The sequence below is a fragment of the Passer domesticus genome, chromosome 12 (assembly GCF_036417665.1).
Source record: "Passer domesticus isolate bPasDom1 chromosome 12, bPasDom1.hap1, whole genome shotgun sequence".
Taxonomy (NCBI): Eukaryota; Metazoa; Chordata; class Aves; order Passeriformes; family Passeridae; genus Passer; species Passer domesticus.
In genome coordinates this window covers 9,039,506-9,058,493 of record NC_087485.1, presented here as the reverse complement: position 1 = coordinate 9,058,493, position 18,988 = coordinate 9,039,506, and the positions used below count along the sequence as shown (strand labels likewise).

Below are 18,988 nucleotides of genomic sequence, written 5' to 3'. Positions count from 1 at the left end.
TGCAGAATGAAAGGACAGACCTTTCCCTGGAGAGCTCTGAGATCCTCTGTACTTGAAACACAGGCTCAAACAATCAGTTTCACTGAACACTCACATCCCTGTTCCAGACACAATTCCCATCAGAAACTGCAGCTTAAACACCAGACTACTGACATCTGTGCTCATGTTAATAGTATATGTTGTTCGTTCACTATAATAACATTATTTACTTCACTGTTAATTGACACTGTCAATATAGTTTTGAGTTTACTGGATTTTATCCAACTGTTAAAGCTGTGATTCTTAAGACTTATTACTAACTACAGTACGCATTTATTATCAGCAACAGTGATGTCATAAAAAGCATAATTATACCCAAAAACTAAAATAAAAAGCTGTATTATTGATAATATAGTCATTCCTCTGAACCAGTTCAGAGTTTAAAAGAAGGCACTTGCTTGTGCTTTGCTTGAATGGAACAGCCAAAACTTACCCAGACAACATCCTATGCAACAGATAGGCTGGAGCAGAGTACAAAATTAAGTATACAATTAAGCACAGATCTTAGATTTATCCCTAGATAAACATTTGTGAAGACTTCTACTGTACTCTTCAAAACTAGATTAGAGAACAGCCTTACCCATCAAGTTGTCTGACCCTACACAACTCGAAGGATTTAACAATTTAATAACCCTGTGTTTCAGAAAGTATTATGACTTTATTTTTCAGTTAAGATACATTGATAGTTTCAGAACACTTAAAATTCTTTGTAGGTGCTAATATCAACATAAAATACTTACCCTTTAGCAATAGTTCTTTGACATTTTCAGTAACTTGGTTTACCATTATTCTTCCAGCTCTTAGCACATACTTTAGTAAATGCTTCCTCTGTGAAGTCTTGAGGATTGGTCAACTTTAATAATGTTGTATTTCCAAAAGAACTGTTTTTACCTGCTCTGACAGAGTGCTGGCTGCAATGCTGAATTGGACTGATCTCTTCCAAGAAGCAAGAGGTCCTTACAGTAAGTTAAGCTGACACTGATATAATCCTGGCATTATAATCCTTTCAACACCGAGAAAATACACAAATATCAGGATCTTAGTGAAAATGCTACTTGTGAAATCCAAGCCCAGCCACACTCAAGAGGCACATTGCAGTTGTTTGCACACTAAGAAAAGCGTGCCACAAATCTGCTGCTTGCTGAGTGTGGAACCAGACAGGGTTTTAAACCTGCTAGTGCCACCACAAGTGTAGCTCTGTGACGTTAGCCCTGCAGGCATTTCAGCTTTCAAGTGATCTGATTCTTTCCATCTTCAATACACTGGATGACCCATTAATGGATGAACCACACATGAGATCACAAAAAAACCTAGCAGCAGCAGGATGAAATGGGGGGTTTACATAAGACACACAAGAAATACTAACTTACTGATTCTAAGCACTTCATAATTACCAGAGCCCCCACCATTCTGCCCATCCACAAGGAGATTCTCTGCATACCAGCACACACCTCACCAAGACTTATCTACATGCTGAGGTAGGTGCAGTCACCAGGAATACCTGTGTAATTAAAGATGCCAAGTCACTTTTGAGAGATTGGATTTAGGAACTCGCATCACTTGGGAGCTTTCATAATATAACCTGTCACTGCCAGATGAAAAAAAAACACTATAAAAACAACCTTTATTTCACCGTAATCCACTTCAGAGGTTCTTTCATGTGGAATGACTCCAAAACCATTTCTCACAATTATCCTTCCTGAAACTCCATCCCTTCACATGCATGAGGGCACCTCAGATACAGCACACCTTCTATCAAAATAGAGGGAGCAGCATTCTGGTATTTTCCCTGCCTCAGGAAAAGCCTCTTATCTTGCTGTAAGATGTTCTCACTTTCTTTGTTGAAGGACTGCAAAATACATCTATGAGACCAGTATGCAGATTCCATGCAATATTCAACTCATATTCAACTTTCTTTCTGATACCAAAAACAGAAAATTCTTTTCAGCCCTATACATGTTCAACTGACCATGGCTTCACAGCACAAAAGAGAGAACAGAAAAAAAGCCCAAAAAACACACACCACCATTTTGGACGTACCTGTTCCCTCCTCCAGCTCAACACATAAAAAAAAAAAATACAATTGCACGGGCACAAACCTTGGAGTGAGAGAAAGCAGATGGGAACAGTGACCACTAAAAGCCAGTACTGCCACCAGCTCAAAAACTTCCTATAGGGAACAACTGGAAAGAAATAAGGTAAGAGCTAGGATGCTAAATATGCTCCAGACATGCAGAAAATGACAGAAGAAAGGAGATTTAATTACTTTGAATATTTCAATGTATGTACATTCTGTGTATTGCATACTACACAATGGCCATTTACAGACATCTATCTGCTATCATCCATTCCTGGAAGACAGCAGAAAGATTTTGGTGACCACTTACAAGCTGATTGTGAAACCCTGAATGTCCTTAGTTTTCAGTCAGTTAACTCATACAGAAAGTGCTGAACATCAGATATTTCTTTCATTTGAGAAGTCTGTGTTCCATGTGTAAACCAAGTTCATGAGAGTTTGGGGTTTTTTTAAGGCAAGGAAAAAGGAAAGGGGGAGGGTGTTTCAAGGAGGAGGAAGAAAAAAGAAAAAAAAAAGTTAAGCAAATCCAAGGATGACCTTTCAGTGTGAAGTGCTACAAACAGCCAAAACTCACTATAACTCTGGTCAAAATACTTAGAGAAATTACAAGTCAGCATGATACTTCTCCAAGTAAAGGGAGTAACTCCTTCCCACTGAACGTCTCAGAGGGTGGAGAGAGATCTGACACTGCACATGATAAAGAGCAAACCACTGTTCTTCTAAAATGCAAATATTTTGACACACATTTACAAAGAGCCCACAAGTCTCCCAGAACAGCACAACACACTTCCCACAGTATAACACAGCACAGACCAAGAGGTAGTTAGATATCTGGAGAAGCCACAGTGGCTTTTACCATCATTTTACAGAAAGTTCATCTGTTTGCAAGAGCATCAGAGCAAGTGGGTATAACACAATAGCTTAGAGAAACTCTTCAAAGAGCAATCAACAGCATTAGATCACTCTTCTGCTTCACCAGCCAGGAATTAGGCAGCTGGAACACAATCTAAGTCAGAAAACACTCCAAGATGTGTAATAGTGAGTTTGCTCCTGCTAAATACATGCTTCTACCAAAAGGTCGACAATACAGTGTCTTAAAAGGGCAAAGGCAAAATATTGCAATTAAATAATTCTCTCTGTGTTGCCTTGAGTTAGAGCTTTAAAGCTCCTTGCATGTGTGCTAAAAGACATCTTAACACAAGGCAGATGATCATCCCACTGTCTGCTTACACAGAATTGGGATTTACCAATCATGGCTCAGCTATCTCCTTTCATGATTGGCCACCATGACACATAAATTAACCCCTGACATCATCACCAGATTTCCTGGAACACAGAAACACATCAAGAGTGAGTGGTTTGTGTTGGCCTAGACAAAGAAGACAAGACAAAAGTTCCACGCAGGAGCTGAAGCAAGGGTTGGCTTGTGATGCTCTCAAAACAGCCATGCCCCAGCACAGGGTGCAGAATACAAACAGGAATCAAAGGAAAGGAAGGGATGTTGTTGAGGGGATGGGAGTGGTCAAGTGGTACTACTGCCAAACACTTCACATTGTGAAATCACAGACTGGACATTAAAACCTTAGCAGAACAAAGCCAAAAAGATACAGGAGCGGGAGGTTCTAAAATCAGATCTGCAAGGCAATTAACAAACTTCTACCTTTGTGTCAGCTCTGGACACAAATATATATTACAGCAAGTAGTAGAAAAAGTAAGATTAATTATACTATTCAGAAGAGGATCAGCAAGACAAAGCTCCTGAATGCAAAGGCAGAGGAGAAACAGTAATGTGCTGTCCTCCACCAGAGACAGCAGCAGCTATGCCATCCTCTTGAATTACTCCTAGTCCTGACTCAGAACTGACCTCCTACACGGAAATCCAGAGTGGACTTAGCACACAGTAACTAAACTCAGGGCTACTCAGCTTGCAAACAGAGACAGGGCCATAAAATAAAACAGCATTGCTATAGATAATTTTATGGAAAATAATTATACTCCAGGGCATAAAAACTGTGTTTAACTGCAGCAATCAGCAATGTAAAGTATGCAAGAGCAAGTCTCAACAAGTTTGCCCTTCTTAACTCAGCAAATGAGCAGCTTCTAATGGCACACCATAAAACTCCTTTTTTCCCTTTGACATGGAAGTGAAAGTCAGAAGGTTGTATGGTCTGCTTCGTGATAAGAGGGTAAATGCAGTGATTGAATGATGTTCTAAATCCCTCAGATAAACAGAAGAAATTGCTGGCTACTGGTAGGAGATGAAACTGAAGGCTGGTAATTAGACTGCAGGGGGAAAAAACCGTGTATTTTTGTTGAGGCATAATTACCTTGAACCTGTCCATAGCACAGAGCGCCTCTGCCCTACACAGAGCTCTGCATTGCTCCCCTGCAAGGATCTGGTTACACAATCCCTGCCAGCCAGCCTCCAACAGCAGCTCACAGCTTTGATTCTCGTTCCTAAAGCAATCGATGGATTGCATCCTCATGACAGCACAGACCACGTGCCAATCAATGCAAGAGCTGGGCTTCTAGGACAATGCAGGTCACTTGGGTGGAGAGAAAGGAGCAAATGAAGCATTCTGCATTCAGGAGGATGGACCTGTGGGCCAAAAACCCTGGAGAGATTAGGCAAACCCAAAATGTGAATACCTGTGGAAATGCTGTCACGCCATGCCTTACACAGAGGAGCCTCCTGGAGCAGCACTGTGACCTTCAGTACAGAGGTGGGATGACAACCACCCCTTCACCAGCCCCAGCCACCTCCTCCCTCACCCCCTGCCCTGCCTGGCACTGGCCTCTCATCTACTGCTCAGCAAAATGCCATTTCATTTACATTTCCAATAAGTCTAAAGCATAACTGCCAAGTTATCAAACTCCCCATTCATCCATAAGCTAATTGAGTAAAAGCTTTTTTGGGGGCAATTAGCACTTTATTCTGCATGTCAAATTCCATCTCTCTGTCCTACAGAGCACAAAGAAGATCAAAAGATGATTAAGAAAGAACTCCACCTGGTACCTTTAGCTGCAACAAAAATTTGAGAAAATGTATTCCCAGAACTGTTCTGACCTGTACCTCTGCTGCTCAGACATGATTTAACACTGCTGGAGAGTAAACAACCTTCTTTTCCAAGCCATACCTAGAGCCCACCTCAAAATCTAAAGCCCTATTAAATGCCTGTCAGGAAAAAAAATGCTACTCCATTCACTCCAGGAGCTTCTTTTTATGGTTCAAAAGTGACAGCTTGAAACTTGTGAAACAGTGTTTAAAATAAAAGCCATAGGGAACAAATAGGCAGTAAACAGGCTACAAAATAGCCTCCACACACAGTTACATATATATACAGATATATATGCAGTTACAGTATACAAAATGTTGTCATATTCAAATTCCAGAGAGGTTCAAATTCACTACACGCATTGTAAGGGCTGTATTTTTGCGTAGACCTTTTAAATTTAAAGACAGACATATTAACTGTCATGCATTTGAGTCTGTGAAAAGACTAATTTTTTTTTTGTGTATGTATTTTATGTTGCTTGCTTAAAACAAAATATTGTTTGCTTGGCAATTGCTACAGCAGCCACTGTGAAAGATGCTCAGTCCTCCATGCATGACAAAATCCAAGCATGCTGAAAGAAATCATCCAAAGCAGCTCAACTGAAAAAGCAAGAACAGTACTACTCATTGCTAAGGGATCACTTGGCAGCACTTAAACAGTTGCCTATTGAAAACTAATAATTAAGAAAGAGGTTTTACTAAATCAAACCAAAAAAAAAAAATCCTGGAACTTTATTATCTGAGAATAAAAAATCAGCTTAGTAAAATTAAGAGATGCAAAATTTCCAATTCAGAGGTTACTGAAGGCAAAGGAAACTCCCCTAAAATGTAATTCAAATAGGCTTTAACCATGTCTGAAAATGGTGCATTTTTTTTCTCTGTAATTCAGGTCACAGAACAAACTATTTAAAGAGCAACCTTGAACCAACAACTCAAAGATGTGGACCTTTTGATTAAAGAAATCTCGCTCCATGCTAATAGCAATTTTTCTGTAATTTAAAGCAGTCTGCACATTATTTGCTGCATCACAATAAAAAACAGATGTAAATCCTTAACTTGGTCTTGGAAGGGGAAAAATCACCAAATGCAGCTTTCCTCTGCCTGTGGCACTGGGTATCCCCCATCCTGTTACTTGCACTTCAAAACAAGGCAGTGATCACTAACTCTGATCTGTCTCAAGGTGGTTGTTCCACCCTCAGCCAACAGCATTTATTAGGATACGTTTTTAGGTTTGGCTACATTTACAAGGCTAAATTGATTAGGTTTAGCTACATTTCCTAGTCAATGGGACTGCAAACTACCCTAGTCTTCATTCTACACTTTAGAGCAAAAGCCAAAATTAAATTTTACATTGAAAAGCACGCAAAAACTTATGCTTTAATTTTGTTGCAGCAGGGAAAAGAAAGCAGATGTCACTATTTTCTTTGAGGAAGTGAAACACTGAAGAAATTTGTAAGGGGAAATTGAATAACACACAGAGATCAATTTTATACATGAGAGAGAGATGTAATACAAACACAAGACACCCAAAAACGTACTTAAAATTCTTTAGGAAAGTTCAGAGATTGTATGGGAGATATCACTTCAGCATTATTAAAAATTTGGAAATTTGTTTGCCTAAATTCCCAAACTTAGTCTCAACTCAAGTTTCGCACGGCAGCTTAGCAAGCACAGGCAGAGAGAATTAGGTAGAAAATCCACGTCTTTTCATGTACAAAGGAAGGCTTAGCCAAAAGAAAGCTTAGCCTTTTAATGCAGGTGTTCTCCAAAACACCAAAAATCTGCAGCTGCAAAAGACCAACCGAGGGCTGTTTGGGTTTTTCAACAATCTTCTCTTGGGTTTCTGCACCATGCAGACCCACGCACACACGGGTACGGGAGCTGCTTTCACATCACCCAGACATATCACAAAGATTCTTCCCAGAGCTTTTTCAAATAACTGAAATACCAGAGAACCCACAAAAAGGCCCATGTTTTCCTATATTTAGCTAAGTCTCCTGTCCACCAGCAGCTGGCACCACGATCCCCTTGGTACTGGACAGCTGCAGCCTCTCCAGCTCAGTCCAAGCCACTGCACAATTAGAAGAAGTAGGAGACAAAAGTAGCAGTTTATGCAGCAACAAGAACTTTTTTGTTTTTCTAGACAAGCATTTTAACAATTTAAAGCTTACTACACTACAAGCCAATAAAATAAATTAGAGGTATCGACCATGGGCTCCAGGAAAATGAGCTCCTCAGAAAAATTCCTTTGATTACAGGGTATAAAGAAGTATATGCCACCTCCTTCACCCACCCAGCTATTATAAACAGCTAATTATGTCACAAAGCACTTTTCCACTCTCATTTTTCACATGCCAAACTCTTATCTTTCCTTATCTGAAGCAAGAGTCCACTCCTCTATGCACCTGTATTGCTGAGAAAAGCATTCTGGAATTTAGCACAGCAATCAGTGCTGTGCTAATTGCTGATTGCTCAAACAGAAAGAAAAAGAATTTAAAAAAATAAAAAAGAAAGAAAAGGAAAAAAATCCCTAACAATAAAAAACCTTCCAGGACTTCTAAAGCACGACCCTGCTGCTAAGACCCCTTTCAGGATCTGCACTGAAACCATAACTACTGCTGTGGATCCCACAAGTACTCTTTCTGAAAAGAAACAAATATTGACATATTTAGCACTGACAGGACACCTTTAATATTTCCAAATTTGAACATCATACTTTCACAGGGGGAAACCAGATGCCAGCAGAACAGAAAAAAAAAAAAAACCTTCCCATCAAAATGCCACTACACTGAAAAAGATGTGGTCTTTTTCAGTAAGAGAACAATTAACAAATCACCAGAAAAGACAGTTCACTGACATCAGTATTGCTATTCTCAGATTACTTTCTTTTCTCTGCAACAACTCAGAGGTTCTGCCTCAACTCCACCCCAGGCTGCCTCCTCTATGACCTCTTTCTGCAGCTTTTAGACAACACAAAAAACGCTGAAGACGCTTGTTCTACAGAGGTTATGCAAAAATATTCCACTATGACCACCATAACAGTGTCATTTAACCACACTGCTGCCAGCAGAAGTTCTTAAGATAACTTAAATGAAATTTGGACATGTTTCTGTCATCCTATTTAACCCTACTGTCTAATTTATTACGTGACTCATTTTATCTTATCTCTGAGCTTGGCCAAAACACACCTACATGTAAGAATTAGGTACTTTGAAGAAGAATTTTTGAGTGATTTATGTGTCCCCATTAAAAGTATCTTCAGACACATTTCATGTGAGTTTCAAGTCTTGCAAAAGACTAAAAATCTTTACTAGTGAGTTACCACACATTAAAGCACTGAACCAGGAAGGTTAAAGTAAAAGCACACTGCTATCACAGCAGAACTTTACCCACATTTTCCAAAGCAGCTCGCTGCAAATGAGCAGCACAATCTGCTGCTGCACAAGAACACTGAACACACTGACCCAGAATGTAAGCTCGAGGTAAAGGTCCCAAGCCTGGTTAGAGAACTCTGGGCTTGGGAGGAAGCCATGTGATAACTGCAACATAAGCAGAGCAATTCCTTGGCAAAACCAAGGGTGGCAGCTGACCAAAGCTAGTTAGTGACACCAAGCTGATTAGTGTCTCATTTCCACACAAAAGTCAAGGGAAGATAAATAACTTCCCACAGGACACATGATATTGCCACACTTTGGTTAACTGGGTGCACAATGACTGTGGAGCTGAGATTTCTATTAAAGCAAAGTGTATTTGGTATTTTAAACACTTTCAGACCCCACTGTCCCTCTTTTTGCCCTGTGTACCCAACCTAATATGCTGGCTTTATTTCAAAGACAGAGGGGATGCCAAATTCACATTTCTCATCCCTGACGATCCATGAAGAAGGGCTCACATGTTTATCATAGGATCACAGGATAATTCTTTGTACTTCTTTTTCTAAATGAAAGATGTCAAAGTCTATTACAAGCAGTGGCAGCCAGTGGAACCTACTTAGAAATAAAAGGCTGATTTTATTCATAAGCAAGTACTGGAGCTATCTGACAAGGCTAAATTATTGCACACTGACTAATGTCTTCTTATGGAAATGGTTGACAAGAAATTCTGTTGCAGAACAGTTTCACATCTGCAGATGTGAAACTAGATGTCCTAAAAAAAGCAAAATTCAGGGGGGAAAAAAAAGCCTTCAAAACCAGAGATATGACAAATGAAGGCAGCGGTAAAAAGATCAAACCAAAAAAAGAACCCTCCAGAATCATAAGCAACAGCCTAAGATACTGTGCAAGGAGTACTGCACAACAGAGCCACTGCAGACTGTTACAGAGCAGCTATAAACACTACAGTGCCATGGGCACACTCTGCCAGGGCCACGTCCTTACTGAGTCACCTCAACCAATCCAGCCAAACTGAGCAATCCCAACAAGCCTTGAAATCAGGCTCCAAATAGCAAGCTGACAAAATAAAATCTTCCCAGCAGAAGGTTCACCAGAACAACTGCAACCAGTTTCTCACCCAGCCTGTGGTGGGGGTACTTGAAGGCACAGACAGCCTGGAGCACGGGCACTGCTCAGGCAGCTCTGTGTGCATCCATCCATGTGTCAGAATCAACTGTGCGCACCTCGAGAAGGCCACAACCTGCAACTTGAACTCTGCACTCAAGTCAAACAGTTTATCTTATCTCGAATCAGGGGCATCCCCAACACCAACAAATCCCTCCGTGAGCCCTGTAATCAGCTGCCACAGAAGGCTCTGCAGGGTCACCCTCTTGCCTCCAGTCTGCAGGCTCCAGCCAGTGCTGAACAGCTCTGAGATATTCTGCCTTCAGCAGGAGCTGCCACCTCTGCTGTGCCATATCATCAATACCCCCTGAGTGAGAGGCCAGGGTAACTGCACAGGATGTAGAAACCAGCACCAAAACTGAAAGGAATAACACAAGATTGAGTTCAGATTCCCTTCTACAGAGCTACAAACCCAAGAAACCTAAGGAAAAACAGAAAAGGCTAGTAAGGAAGAACATGCTTGTCAGGACAGGTAGGCAAGACACAAATCTTTATACACACACCCCGAGGATATGAAACAATAATTACTGTGAAAGTAAATTAAAAAATAGAAGGCAGTTAGAGTTCAAACAAAAACAGAACTAGCTACCATATATTAGTAGAGAAATTACTAGATATTTATCAGCTTTAAAACAGAGAGACTCAGCTAACTTCCAGCAGCATGGCTGTGCACTGCAGCTGGACAGCAGCACGTTAGAGGCCACAGCTTGCCAGTGACTGATGGACTGTGACAGGAGCTGAGTGAGTACCCTGAAGCGTGCTGGTTGCACACATCCTACAGGCAGCCTCATACCTAAACAGGAGATGGTTTGAGTTGGCCTTCCTTTATCCACCATGGCAGCAGCTTCCACAAGCCACACTTACCAACCCATGGCCAAAGCTAGCTACTGGAAAAAGCACTCCACGAGGTGTCCACCTCGACCTGCTGAGACGGGTAAAAAACACCTGTTACTTTCGTACACACGGGGATATAGGGTAAGTAGCCTGAGAGCAAAAGAGCCCTATTTTACAAAACAAATTAAAGGCCCTGCACAGCCTTCAGGGCTAGTGCCTCAAACTGTCTGTAGTAATAGACAGCTTGGGAAAAGCACCTCCCTTTCATCACCCTAAAACACCCACACGAGGCATGGAAAGAACGGGCACTGGGGCTATGTAAGCTAGTTGGTATTCAAAATCTAAAATTTCCTTGAAAATTATACAAAGAAAGAAAAAAACACCCAATGCACACGTAATGGAGATTGGAAAGCATAATCGCAGAGAAATGAGCAAGTTAAGAAGGCAGGAACTGAACTTTGTTCTTATGACAGTTGAGTATCACTCAGCAAAACAACCCTGTTGCCTTCCTTAAGCACAGGCCTGAGCAGTGCAGGCTCCCTTCAGGGATTACTGTATATTCAGTAACATTTGCAGCCTGAGAAGTTTGACTGCACGGGCAAGGAAGATCAGGTCAGGTGGTTACTGCTTTTTCTTTTGTTGCCTAGAGTCATTCATGATTCACAGAGGGTAAGTCAGATTCACCAGATGAGCCCATGGGAAGATCCTCTTCCTAAAGGTTACAGAAAGCTAAACAGAACCAAGGCAGGAAAAAAAAAAAAAAAAAAAAAAAAAAAAAAAAAAAAAAAAAAAAAAAAGGAACAGATTGCACAAAGAGCTAAAACAACCTTGTACCAGGAGTACACTACTGCCCAAATCCAAGCGTCCTTCACATTCCCACTAGAAACACTCACTGTATTTAAAGTGATTTATATCTAGAAGTCACAGCAAAACACCAAGACAGGCAGAGCACTCATATCAGCTGCCTAGTTAAAGAATGTTCTTCTCACCACCCAAAATCCCCTCCTACTTACGTGATCTTCTTCTGTAATTGGAATAAATTAACCCCTAAGAAAAAGAAGCTCTGCCTGGCAGAAGCACTTGAGAGCCACACAGGCACAAAGCACTTGCTGTAGTATTCAAGGGCCCGGTTTGCGGGAGAGACCTTGCTGGGCAGCCGCGGGTTTTAAGATGATACAAACAAGTAACGCAGACACCGTTAAATTCGGCTAATTTAACTGAATTCTCTATCACCCGGCTATTTTGGCAGCGGAGCGCTGAAAACATCTGAGCCTGTCTCCGCGTACTCTTATCACCTCTGGAGAAGGCAGCTTGTGGGAGCACCGATAAGAGCCATACCCCGGGCCAGCCCCGCTCCCCGCCGCACCCCGGGCTATCACCAGCGGCTGGGGGGCGGAGGGAACCCCGGGCTGGCTCCGGGGAACCCCGCGTCCAGGGCATCCCCGGCTGCCCCCGCTCGGCCCGGGGCAGCGCTGCCCCGGCGCGCCGGGCTCCGCGTCCCGCCCGTGGCAGCAGCGGAGCCGCCGCCCGCACCCGGGGGGCTCCTCCCGAGCAGCCCGGCAGCCAGCGCCGGCGCCCCCGCCTTTGTCTCTGCCGCAGCCGGCGGGGCGGGGAGCCGGGCTCCCCCAGCCCCCGGAGCGCGGGCACCGCCGCCCCCCGCCCCGGCCGTGCCCGCTCACCGTCGGAGCTGACGGTGTCGTAGGAATCGCCGGGGGCGGGCGCCGCGGCCGGCTCCCGGTAGTCCACCCAGCTGAGCCCTTCTACGCTGTCGTACTCGGCGCGGGGCTTGTCCTCCACCGGCACCACGGTGAAGTGCGGCATGGCTGGCGGGGCGGAGAGGGCTCCCCGCGGCACCGCGGCGAGGCAGGCGGGACGCGGCGCGGAGCCGGCGGCGCATTCCTGCCCCGTGCGGTCACTTCCTCTCAGGAAACCGCGCTCCTCAACTCCACCCATTCCAGGGCGAGCGCCGGGGCGGTGCGGATCCCGCCGGTGCCGCCACCCCCGGGGCCGCCGGGCGAGCACCGGGCGCGGGGGCGGGGGTCGCTCCGCCGGGCGGCCGCGCTCGGCAGCGGGGGCGCGGAGGAGGGGCCGGAGGCGGCGAGGCCGGCGAGGGGAAGGGGGAGCCTTCCTCCCGCGTTCATCGTGACAGGAGCTGGGCCCGGGGGCGGCGGGAGCGGGGCGGGGCGGGGCGGGCGCCCTCCGCCCGCCGCCCTCCCTTGCGGGCGCTGCCGGGCCGCCTCGGGGAGGAAATTTCCCCTCCGCCGTGGCCGCGGCTCCCTCCCCTGCTGCCGCCGCCGCCATTTGCTAAGCGGGAGCGATGCGCGGATGGAGCCGGGTGGTCCCGGAACGCCCGGAGGGACGGGGTGGTGCGGGCGAGCATCCGCAAGTGAGCGCGGCAGGGCAGCCGAGAGCCCCGCAGCGAGAGCGCTGCTTGGGGATGTTATCGCGGCCCCAGCAGCCGGAAGGCGCAGCGGCACCCCGAGAGCCGGCTGTGTGCCGGTACCGGGCGATGTGCCGCTGTCCCCGCTTCCTGTGCCTTCCCCGTTTCCCTTGAGCTCGCTCTGGCTCCGGCGACACCAAACCCCCGCAGGGACGCGGAGCAAGCCCACGGGAAACGCGGGACGCGGCAGCGCCCGAGGCGCGCGGGGAGCGCTGCCGCGGGTTTGCATGCGGGCCGGGGTTGGGGTTGGTAGCTGTGGCTGAGCAGCCAGTTGCTAAGGCAGCAGAGGGATGGACCGTGGCCCTGCCGCTCACACGGGGGCTGCGGAGCCCGGGACACCATTGTTCGGTGCCGCGCTGGAGGCAGAGCGGTGACATCCCCTCCGTGAGGCACGCCAGCCCCCCCGCCTCTTCCCCCCGAGTGAGCAAAATTAGATATTGCCTTCACATTTGTAGAAGCTGGCGCCAGCAGCGGGTATCTTGGCCTTCATTTTGCATGTGGTAGCCTTCACGTGGCGTTTAAACTTGAATTAATGAATGATAATGCCATTTATTGTCTGCATTTGAAAGCTTGCCTTGACAGTAGAAGGATCTCTTTTTAATGTGTTGTGTAATCATGAGAAAAAAACTCTGGAAAACAGTTTGTTTTACTGTGGACTGTCAATTCACACTAATTATGTAGATTTCTGTAGTCTAAAATATTCCCTAATCAAGAAATGGGTGTACAGTGACAAGACATTCCAGCACAGATGTAAGATTTGTCTTTGGATCACACAGGAGTCTGCAGGAGGATGCAAAGCTTAGAGCAGAGGAAGGGGCTAAGGCTGGACCTTTCCTGTGCTCCCACCTTACCCCAGCTTTCTGGATGTGTCCTGCCTTTCTGACAAAGCACCCCCCTGGTTACTGAGAGGAAAAAAAATTTGTAATGAGCAGGAGAGAGACAAACATGAGGGAGAATGCTTTGTTCACGAGAACTGACTAATAAGTCTACTTTTAATTAGTTGGGGTTTGAAATGAACAGGAGGGATCCATGCTGTGGAGTGGCTGCTGCCAGGGGGGTGCAGGTCTCTCAGTTCACTTAGCACAGGGTTGCTGCTGGACCACCTCTGGGGCAAGTCAGAGTAATTCCACCTCTTGGTATTGATCAGACAGGTGGAAAGACTTCTAAGACTCCTGTGCTTTCATATAACCTACATTTTACTTTTGACACTTAGCTCTGCTGGAGGAAACAACAAGGATCTTCATGTGGCCATGTGTATCTCTGTAAACAGTGTTATCTCTTCTGGAGGAGATGGGAAAAACAGAACAGAATTTCCTCTTTTGAAAACAGCTAGTTTCTTGAAGACTTAGGGTGAGATTTTTTTTTTCCAGTAACCCTAAAATGAGCATGTTTGTAAATGTGGTCCCCTGAGATCTAGAAAGTTTTGCTTGCAATTTCTCTGAGCAAGCAATAATTTTATTGCCCAATGGAAAGCAAAACAATGGGCCAAAAAGTAGCATTTTCTGGCTTACCCTCTATGGTTGAATTACATTTCATTAGTGTTCATAAAAGTTTGACCTAACAAGATAAACCCCACCAAGAAAACAGGAATATTAATTGGTAGGGGACAAATAATTTTATATAGAAAAGGGGCAAGATGCTAATTCACCATTAAGCATGCTTGTTCATGTTCAGTCTTTTTCTCCTGTTCCACGTTATAAAGTTTTGAGTGAAAGTGTCTGCTCTGAGTAAGCTGGCCTAGAAAAAGAAGGCAGGGACTGCAAGAAATAAGTCTCCAAAGTTAGTGTTTTTGGAGTCATGTTTATTCAGGAAGAAGCATTAAAGTGGGTGCTTCCCTCTCATGGCACTTTTGAAAGCAGATGTGGCAAGGAGACACCACTCTTTAGGCATCGAAACTGCATCTATGCTACCACAAAACATTTAGTATCATAGAATCAGTGGTACTGAAATTGTAACCCATGAGCAGAAAAAGTTTAAAAAAAATTTAGGGTCATGCACATATACCAGCAACTCCCTTCTCTGGAATGGAAGCTATATCCAAATGCCTTACAGAGAATTGAGCCCTAGGAAACCATTCAAGTCTACTGAAGCAAAAATATTTCTTTTGTCTGAGGACAAGGGTGCTTTACTGGCCTGCAGAAAGACCATATTTAGAGCTGAGAAGTTATCTACCGTGATCAACTTTGTTAGCATCTGGTTTGTAAAAGAAGAGAATTTCAACCTGGGTGATTAATTTTTTTTTTTTTTTTCAGAGGATAATAAGTTACTTTGAATGGTATGAGTGGCCATCAAAAGTTGTGTGATATGAATATGATGCTGGAATGAAACTGGATGATCTACAATACTACAGTATTTACCTGAAACAAGATTGCTAGCTTCTCATTAAATAAAAGGGGTGAAAATTACCTGTTTTTTACAAAGCTAAATAGGATTTTTAGGGATTATGGTTTCATATTGGTACAGACAGGTCAGCAATAACAAAAAGCAGAGACAATAATTTTAATTTCCTCTTTTTTTTTAATCTTTCTACACATCCCACGCCAATATCAACAGAGAAAAACTGCACTTCTAAGAAAAAAGCCTGGTGGTTTCACAGCAGAAAACAATGAGTTCAGCTCTGCAGAATCTTATTAGATTATTAGAAGGCTTATTAGAAGAGAAAAGGTCTGTATTTTCAGTAGTCTAGTTTACATTCACAGCATCAGTGAAATCAGCAGCCTGAAGATCAGCAAATCCATCGCCTCCCCTCTGGTACACAACCAGGAGCTGCTTTTAAATTGGTCCTAACTACAAATCCTGTCATCAAAGGCACAGTTCAGCTCTTCATTAGTAAGCCACTGGATATTTGTGAACTACCTTAAGCAGGTAAAGCTTCCAGCTGAAAGGTCAGTGCCCCTCCACAGCAGAAACTGTGTTTTCAGCTCAAAGCCTGTGTGAGAAACTGAGTCTGCCAGAAGGGTAGCTCAGCCAACTGCTGTGGAGCCTGATAGAAATCCTCAGGGCAGGCAAGTGAGGTCAAGTTTGCCTTGAACACTTCTTACTGCAGGTGCCCACCTCTGCAGCAGTAAAAAGGAGCTTGGATTTTACAGAACAGCATGAGCCAGGGGCTGCACACATCCCCAGCTCTCAGACAGGCTTGGCTGTGTGCAGGGGGTTCATCCCTTCCCTCAGAGGTTCCCCCAGGACAGAATTACCATCAGGATTTGTGAGCACTTCCAAGGGTTCAGCCCTCACAAGGGGTGTGGTGCACACCATGGAGCACCCTGGTACAAGCTCTGGAGTGTTGTTAACTTCCAGACTTGCAACATGTGATGTTAGCCTCAATCAAACAACAAAAAGCAGCATCATTTCAATTATTATCAAAGCAAGTGATTTCCCATTTGTTTAAAGGATAAACACAGCATCTGACACTATGTTTGAAGACAGCTTTTCTTTTATTCTTCCTGAATTTCATGGAGATATATCTAATTTTAAATAGTTTCGTTTTTTCTAACTAGGAGAATCAAGGCCAAGCAATAAGTATCATCTGTAGAAATAAGTAATGACCTACATTGCAATTCAGATTTTTTTTTTAATTCATCTCTCTGTTGTCCCTAACATATCAGGGAATCTGTATCTGTTATTTATTGGTTTGAAAGATTTTTCCCACTAGAGTGGAAACTGGGTGACAAATGGGCAAGAGCTGACCATCAGAAATAAAATAACAAAACAAAATTCACCTCTGCCAAGGCATAGTTTCCCAGGACATCAAGCTTGGCAGGAACTCTGCCAGTTCACAGCCAGCATTTCACCAGAGTGAATTTTGGTTTTCAGCACATTCCTGCTTCTCCACGTGCGAGGATCACACCAGCCTTGTGGACAAAGCAGGCTGGAATGGCAGCCCAGCTGGAAGGGTGTCCCATCACAAAGAGCAGCACCCAGTGCCCATGGCAAGGACAGGCAGAGGCTGGAAGAGATCCTTTGGAGAGCACCACGAGAGGAGCATCCATGTAATAGATGCTTGTAATAGATGCAATGTGCAGTCCTCCACGGGGCATTTCCAGGAGAAAAGTGAGGCAAGGAAAGGCCACACTGTCGCAAGACAGGAGCTCTTCTGCTAAAGACAACTGGAAATTTTGCTATTCTGCTAGAAAACATATCACAGCTTAAACATTAAAAGACCACAAGAGGACACTATGGTGCCACTTACCTTCAAAGTTTATTTACTTTAAGGAACTTCTGTTTCACTTGTAAAATTATTTGTAACTGTATTTGGTACATGGAATAGCCATTTCTATAAAGAATCCTTGATCTCATCTTTAGAAACTAAAAAGTTGCTTAGTCTTTGAGATACCATTTCTTTCCTACACACCCAGGTTCTGCACATTCGAAAAAGAAAAACTATATCAAGGTTTTCTACAGCAAACTTGTTAAACATGGCAGTAATTTTTAGTGTAGAATTAAGATGCTGGAAAAAAATACCACTCTGTGGATCAATTTTCAGATCAGTTACATTTTTAGCATGGGTAGATTTGTCATGGTCTGTTTAATTTTTAATGAAGGGCTCAGAGAGAAAACTGAGCACAGGCCTAGACAAGATTCTTGAGATGCTGAGTTTACAGGAGGAAACTCAGGAAGATTAATCCAAATCCAAAACTGTATTAAACTTTTTTCAAATTCCAGGCTAAAGGGACCTTCTTTTGATTTGTGTGATGAAACTTGTATTAGCTTAAGTTTTAATCTCACTTAGTTTGATCTTGATTTTGTTTCTCAGCAGCAGTCCTCAGGGGAACTTGAATTCTTGTTTCCTGGGCTTTATATTTTCCTTTAATTGCAGAATCGACAAAAGAAATGTTTTATGAAAACAGATAGGCCAGGTTCTGACAAAGGGCTTCAGAAGAAATACCCATTATACAGAGGAAAGAATCATCTTAATGGAGTTTAAAAAACAATCTGGGGAGAAGCACCAGCAAAAGAGCAGAATTAAGTGCCCTCTCATTTGAGTTCTGATTGTTAGGGCCAGAGCCTTAATTAGAAGCAGCAACATTTTTCTGTTGTAAGATAAATGCTGAACTTTGTTTACTTAGCTTGGAGTGTTTTTTCCCCTCCACTATTTGTTGTCTCATGACAGAGAAGCAGCTGAACCAAGTTTTGGAAAGGGTTTGTTGTTGCTTTTGTTTGCAAACAAAAAAAAAAAAGCCATAATGAAGTTATAAATAAACGTGAAGGTTAGTGAGGAACTTTTTCCATTTCTCTGGTGTCAGAAGATTAAAAAAAAGATAATTATAATACCAGCAAATAATCATTCCCATGTCAAGTTGTTCTATGTAGATGTAAGGCTTCTAGGTAAAATAGCAGAACAAAAAATGAAGACCAGATTTAAAAAAAAAAGGAAAAAGATAATTCTTGAACCACTGAATCAAACCTTCCAGAACAGTCCAAGTAGGGTTATCCAGGACCACAGTCTGCCCTGGAAATGGTTCAAGAAGATCAACTAAAATACTGCTCTGGGTCTGGAAATTAAATCCAACAAGTCTTAAGAGCAAATAAAAGCCACTATTAGTGGGAAGTATCTTCTGGTTATTTAATTCTTTTGTAGTTTAAACATGTTATGTTTTCAGAACTTGAAGCAATTTGATCATTTCCATATGTATAAATGCAGAGAAGAGTAAACAGAACTGTTGTTTTCAATAGGAAATGGAAGAAATCCAAGTTTCTGCAGTCTCACTCTGCTTTTCACTCCTCCCCACCCCAAACAATGAGCATGGTTAACCCAATCACAGGCCCCATCAGCAGGAAACTCATCCCTTGGAGGAGGAGAAGTTTTCAGCTTAGACAAACACCAGTGCTGTCCCCAGGAGCAGGGGACACAACCTGCAGCCAGGGACAGAGCAGAGGACACCCACAACTGGCTCTGGCATGAGCTGCTGGGGCACTGCTGCTCATTCCACAGCTGGAGGACACAACACCTGGCTTGGCAAAGTTGGTTCTGTGGGGCAGATGCCCAC

General features: G+C 43.8%; 2 protein-coding genes across 4 annotated transcripts in view; one reads left to right on the top strand and one right to left on the bottom strand.

Annotated features, from left to right (window-relative positions):
• SLC12A4 (solute carrier family 12 member 4) overlaps positions 1–13,506 on the bottom strand; it is a 47,603-nt gene extending 34,097 nt beyond the window's left edge. Inside the window, exon 1 of one of the 3 annotated variants that reach the window (XM_064387100.1) lies at positions 13,443–13,506. In XM_064387100.1, the coding sequence (XP_064243170.1) occupies positions 13,443–13,491 (49 nt within the window). In that variant the 5' untranslated portion in view covers positions 13,492–13,506. Of the gene's footprint in view, positions 1–10,520; positions 10,579–12,240; positions 12,530–13,442 lie in introns of those variants that run through there. The other 2 variants (XM_064387097.1, XM_064387101.1) reach the window with 2 other exon arrangements.
• The window catches only part of LOC135279641 (galanin receptor type 1-like), a 44,104-nt gene continuing 36,765 nt past the window's right edge, over positions 11,650–18,988 (top strand). Inside the window, exon 1 of the mRNA XM_064387109.1 lies at positions 11,650–11,744. The gene's annotated coding sequence lies outside the window, so the exon portion shown is untranslated. The remainder of the gene's footprint in view (positions 11,745–18,988) is intronic.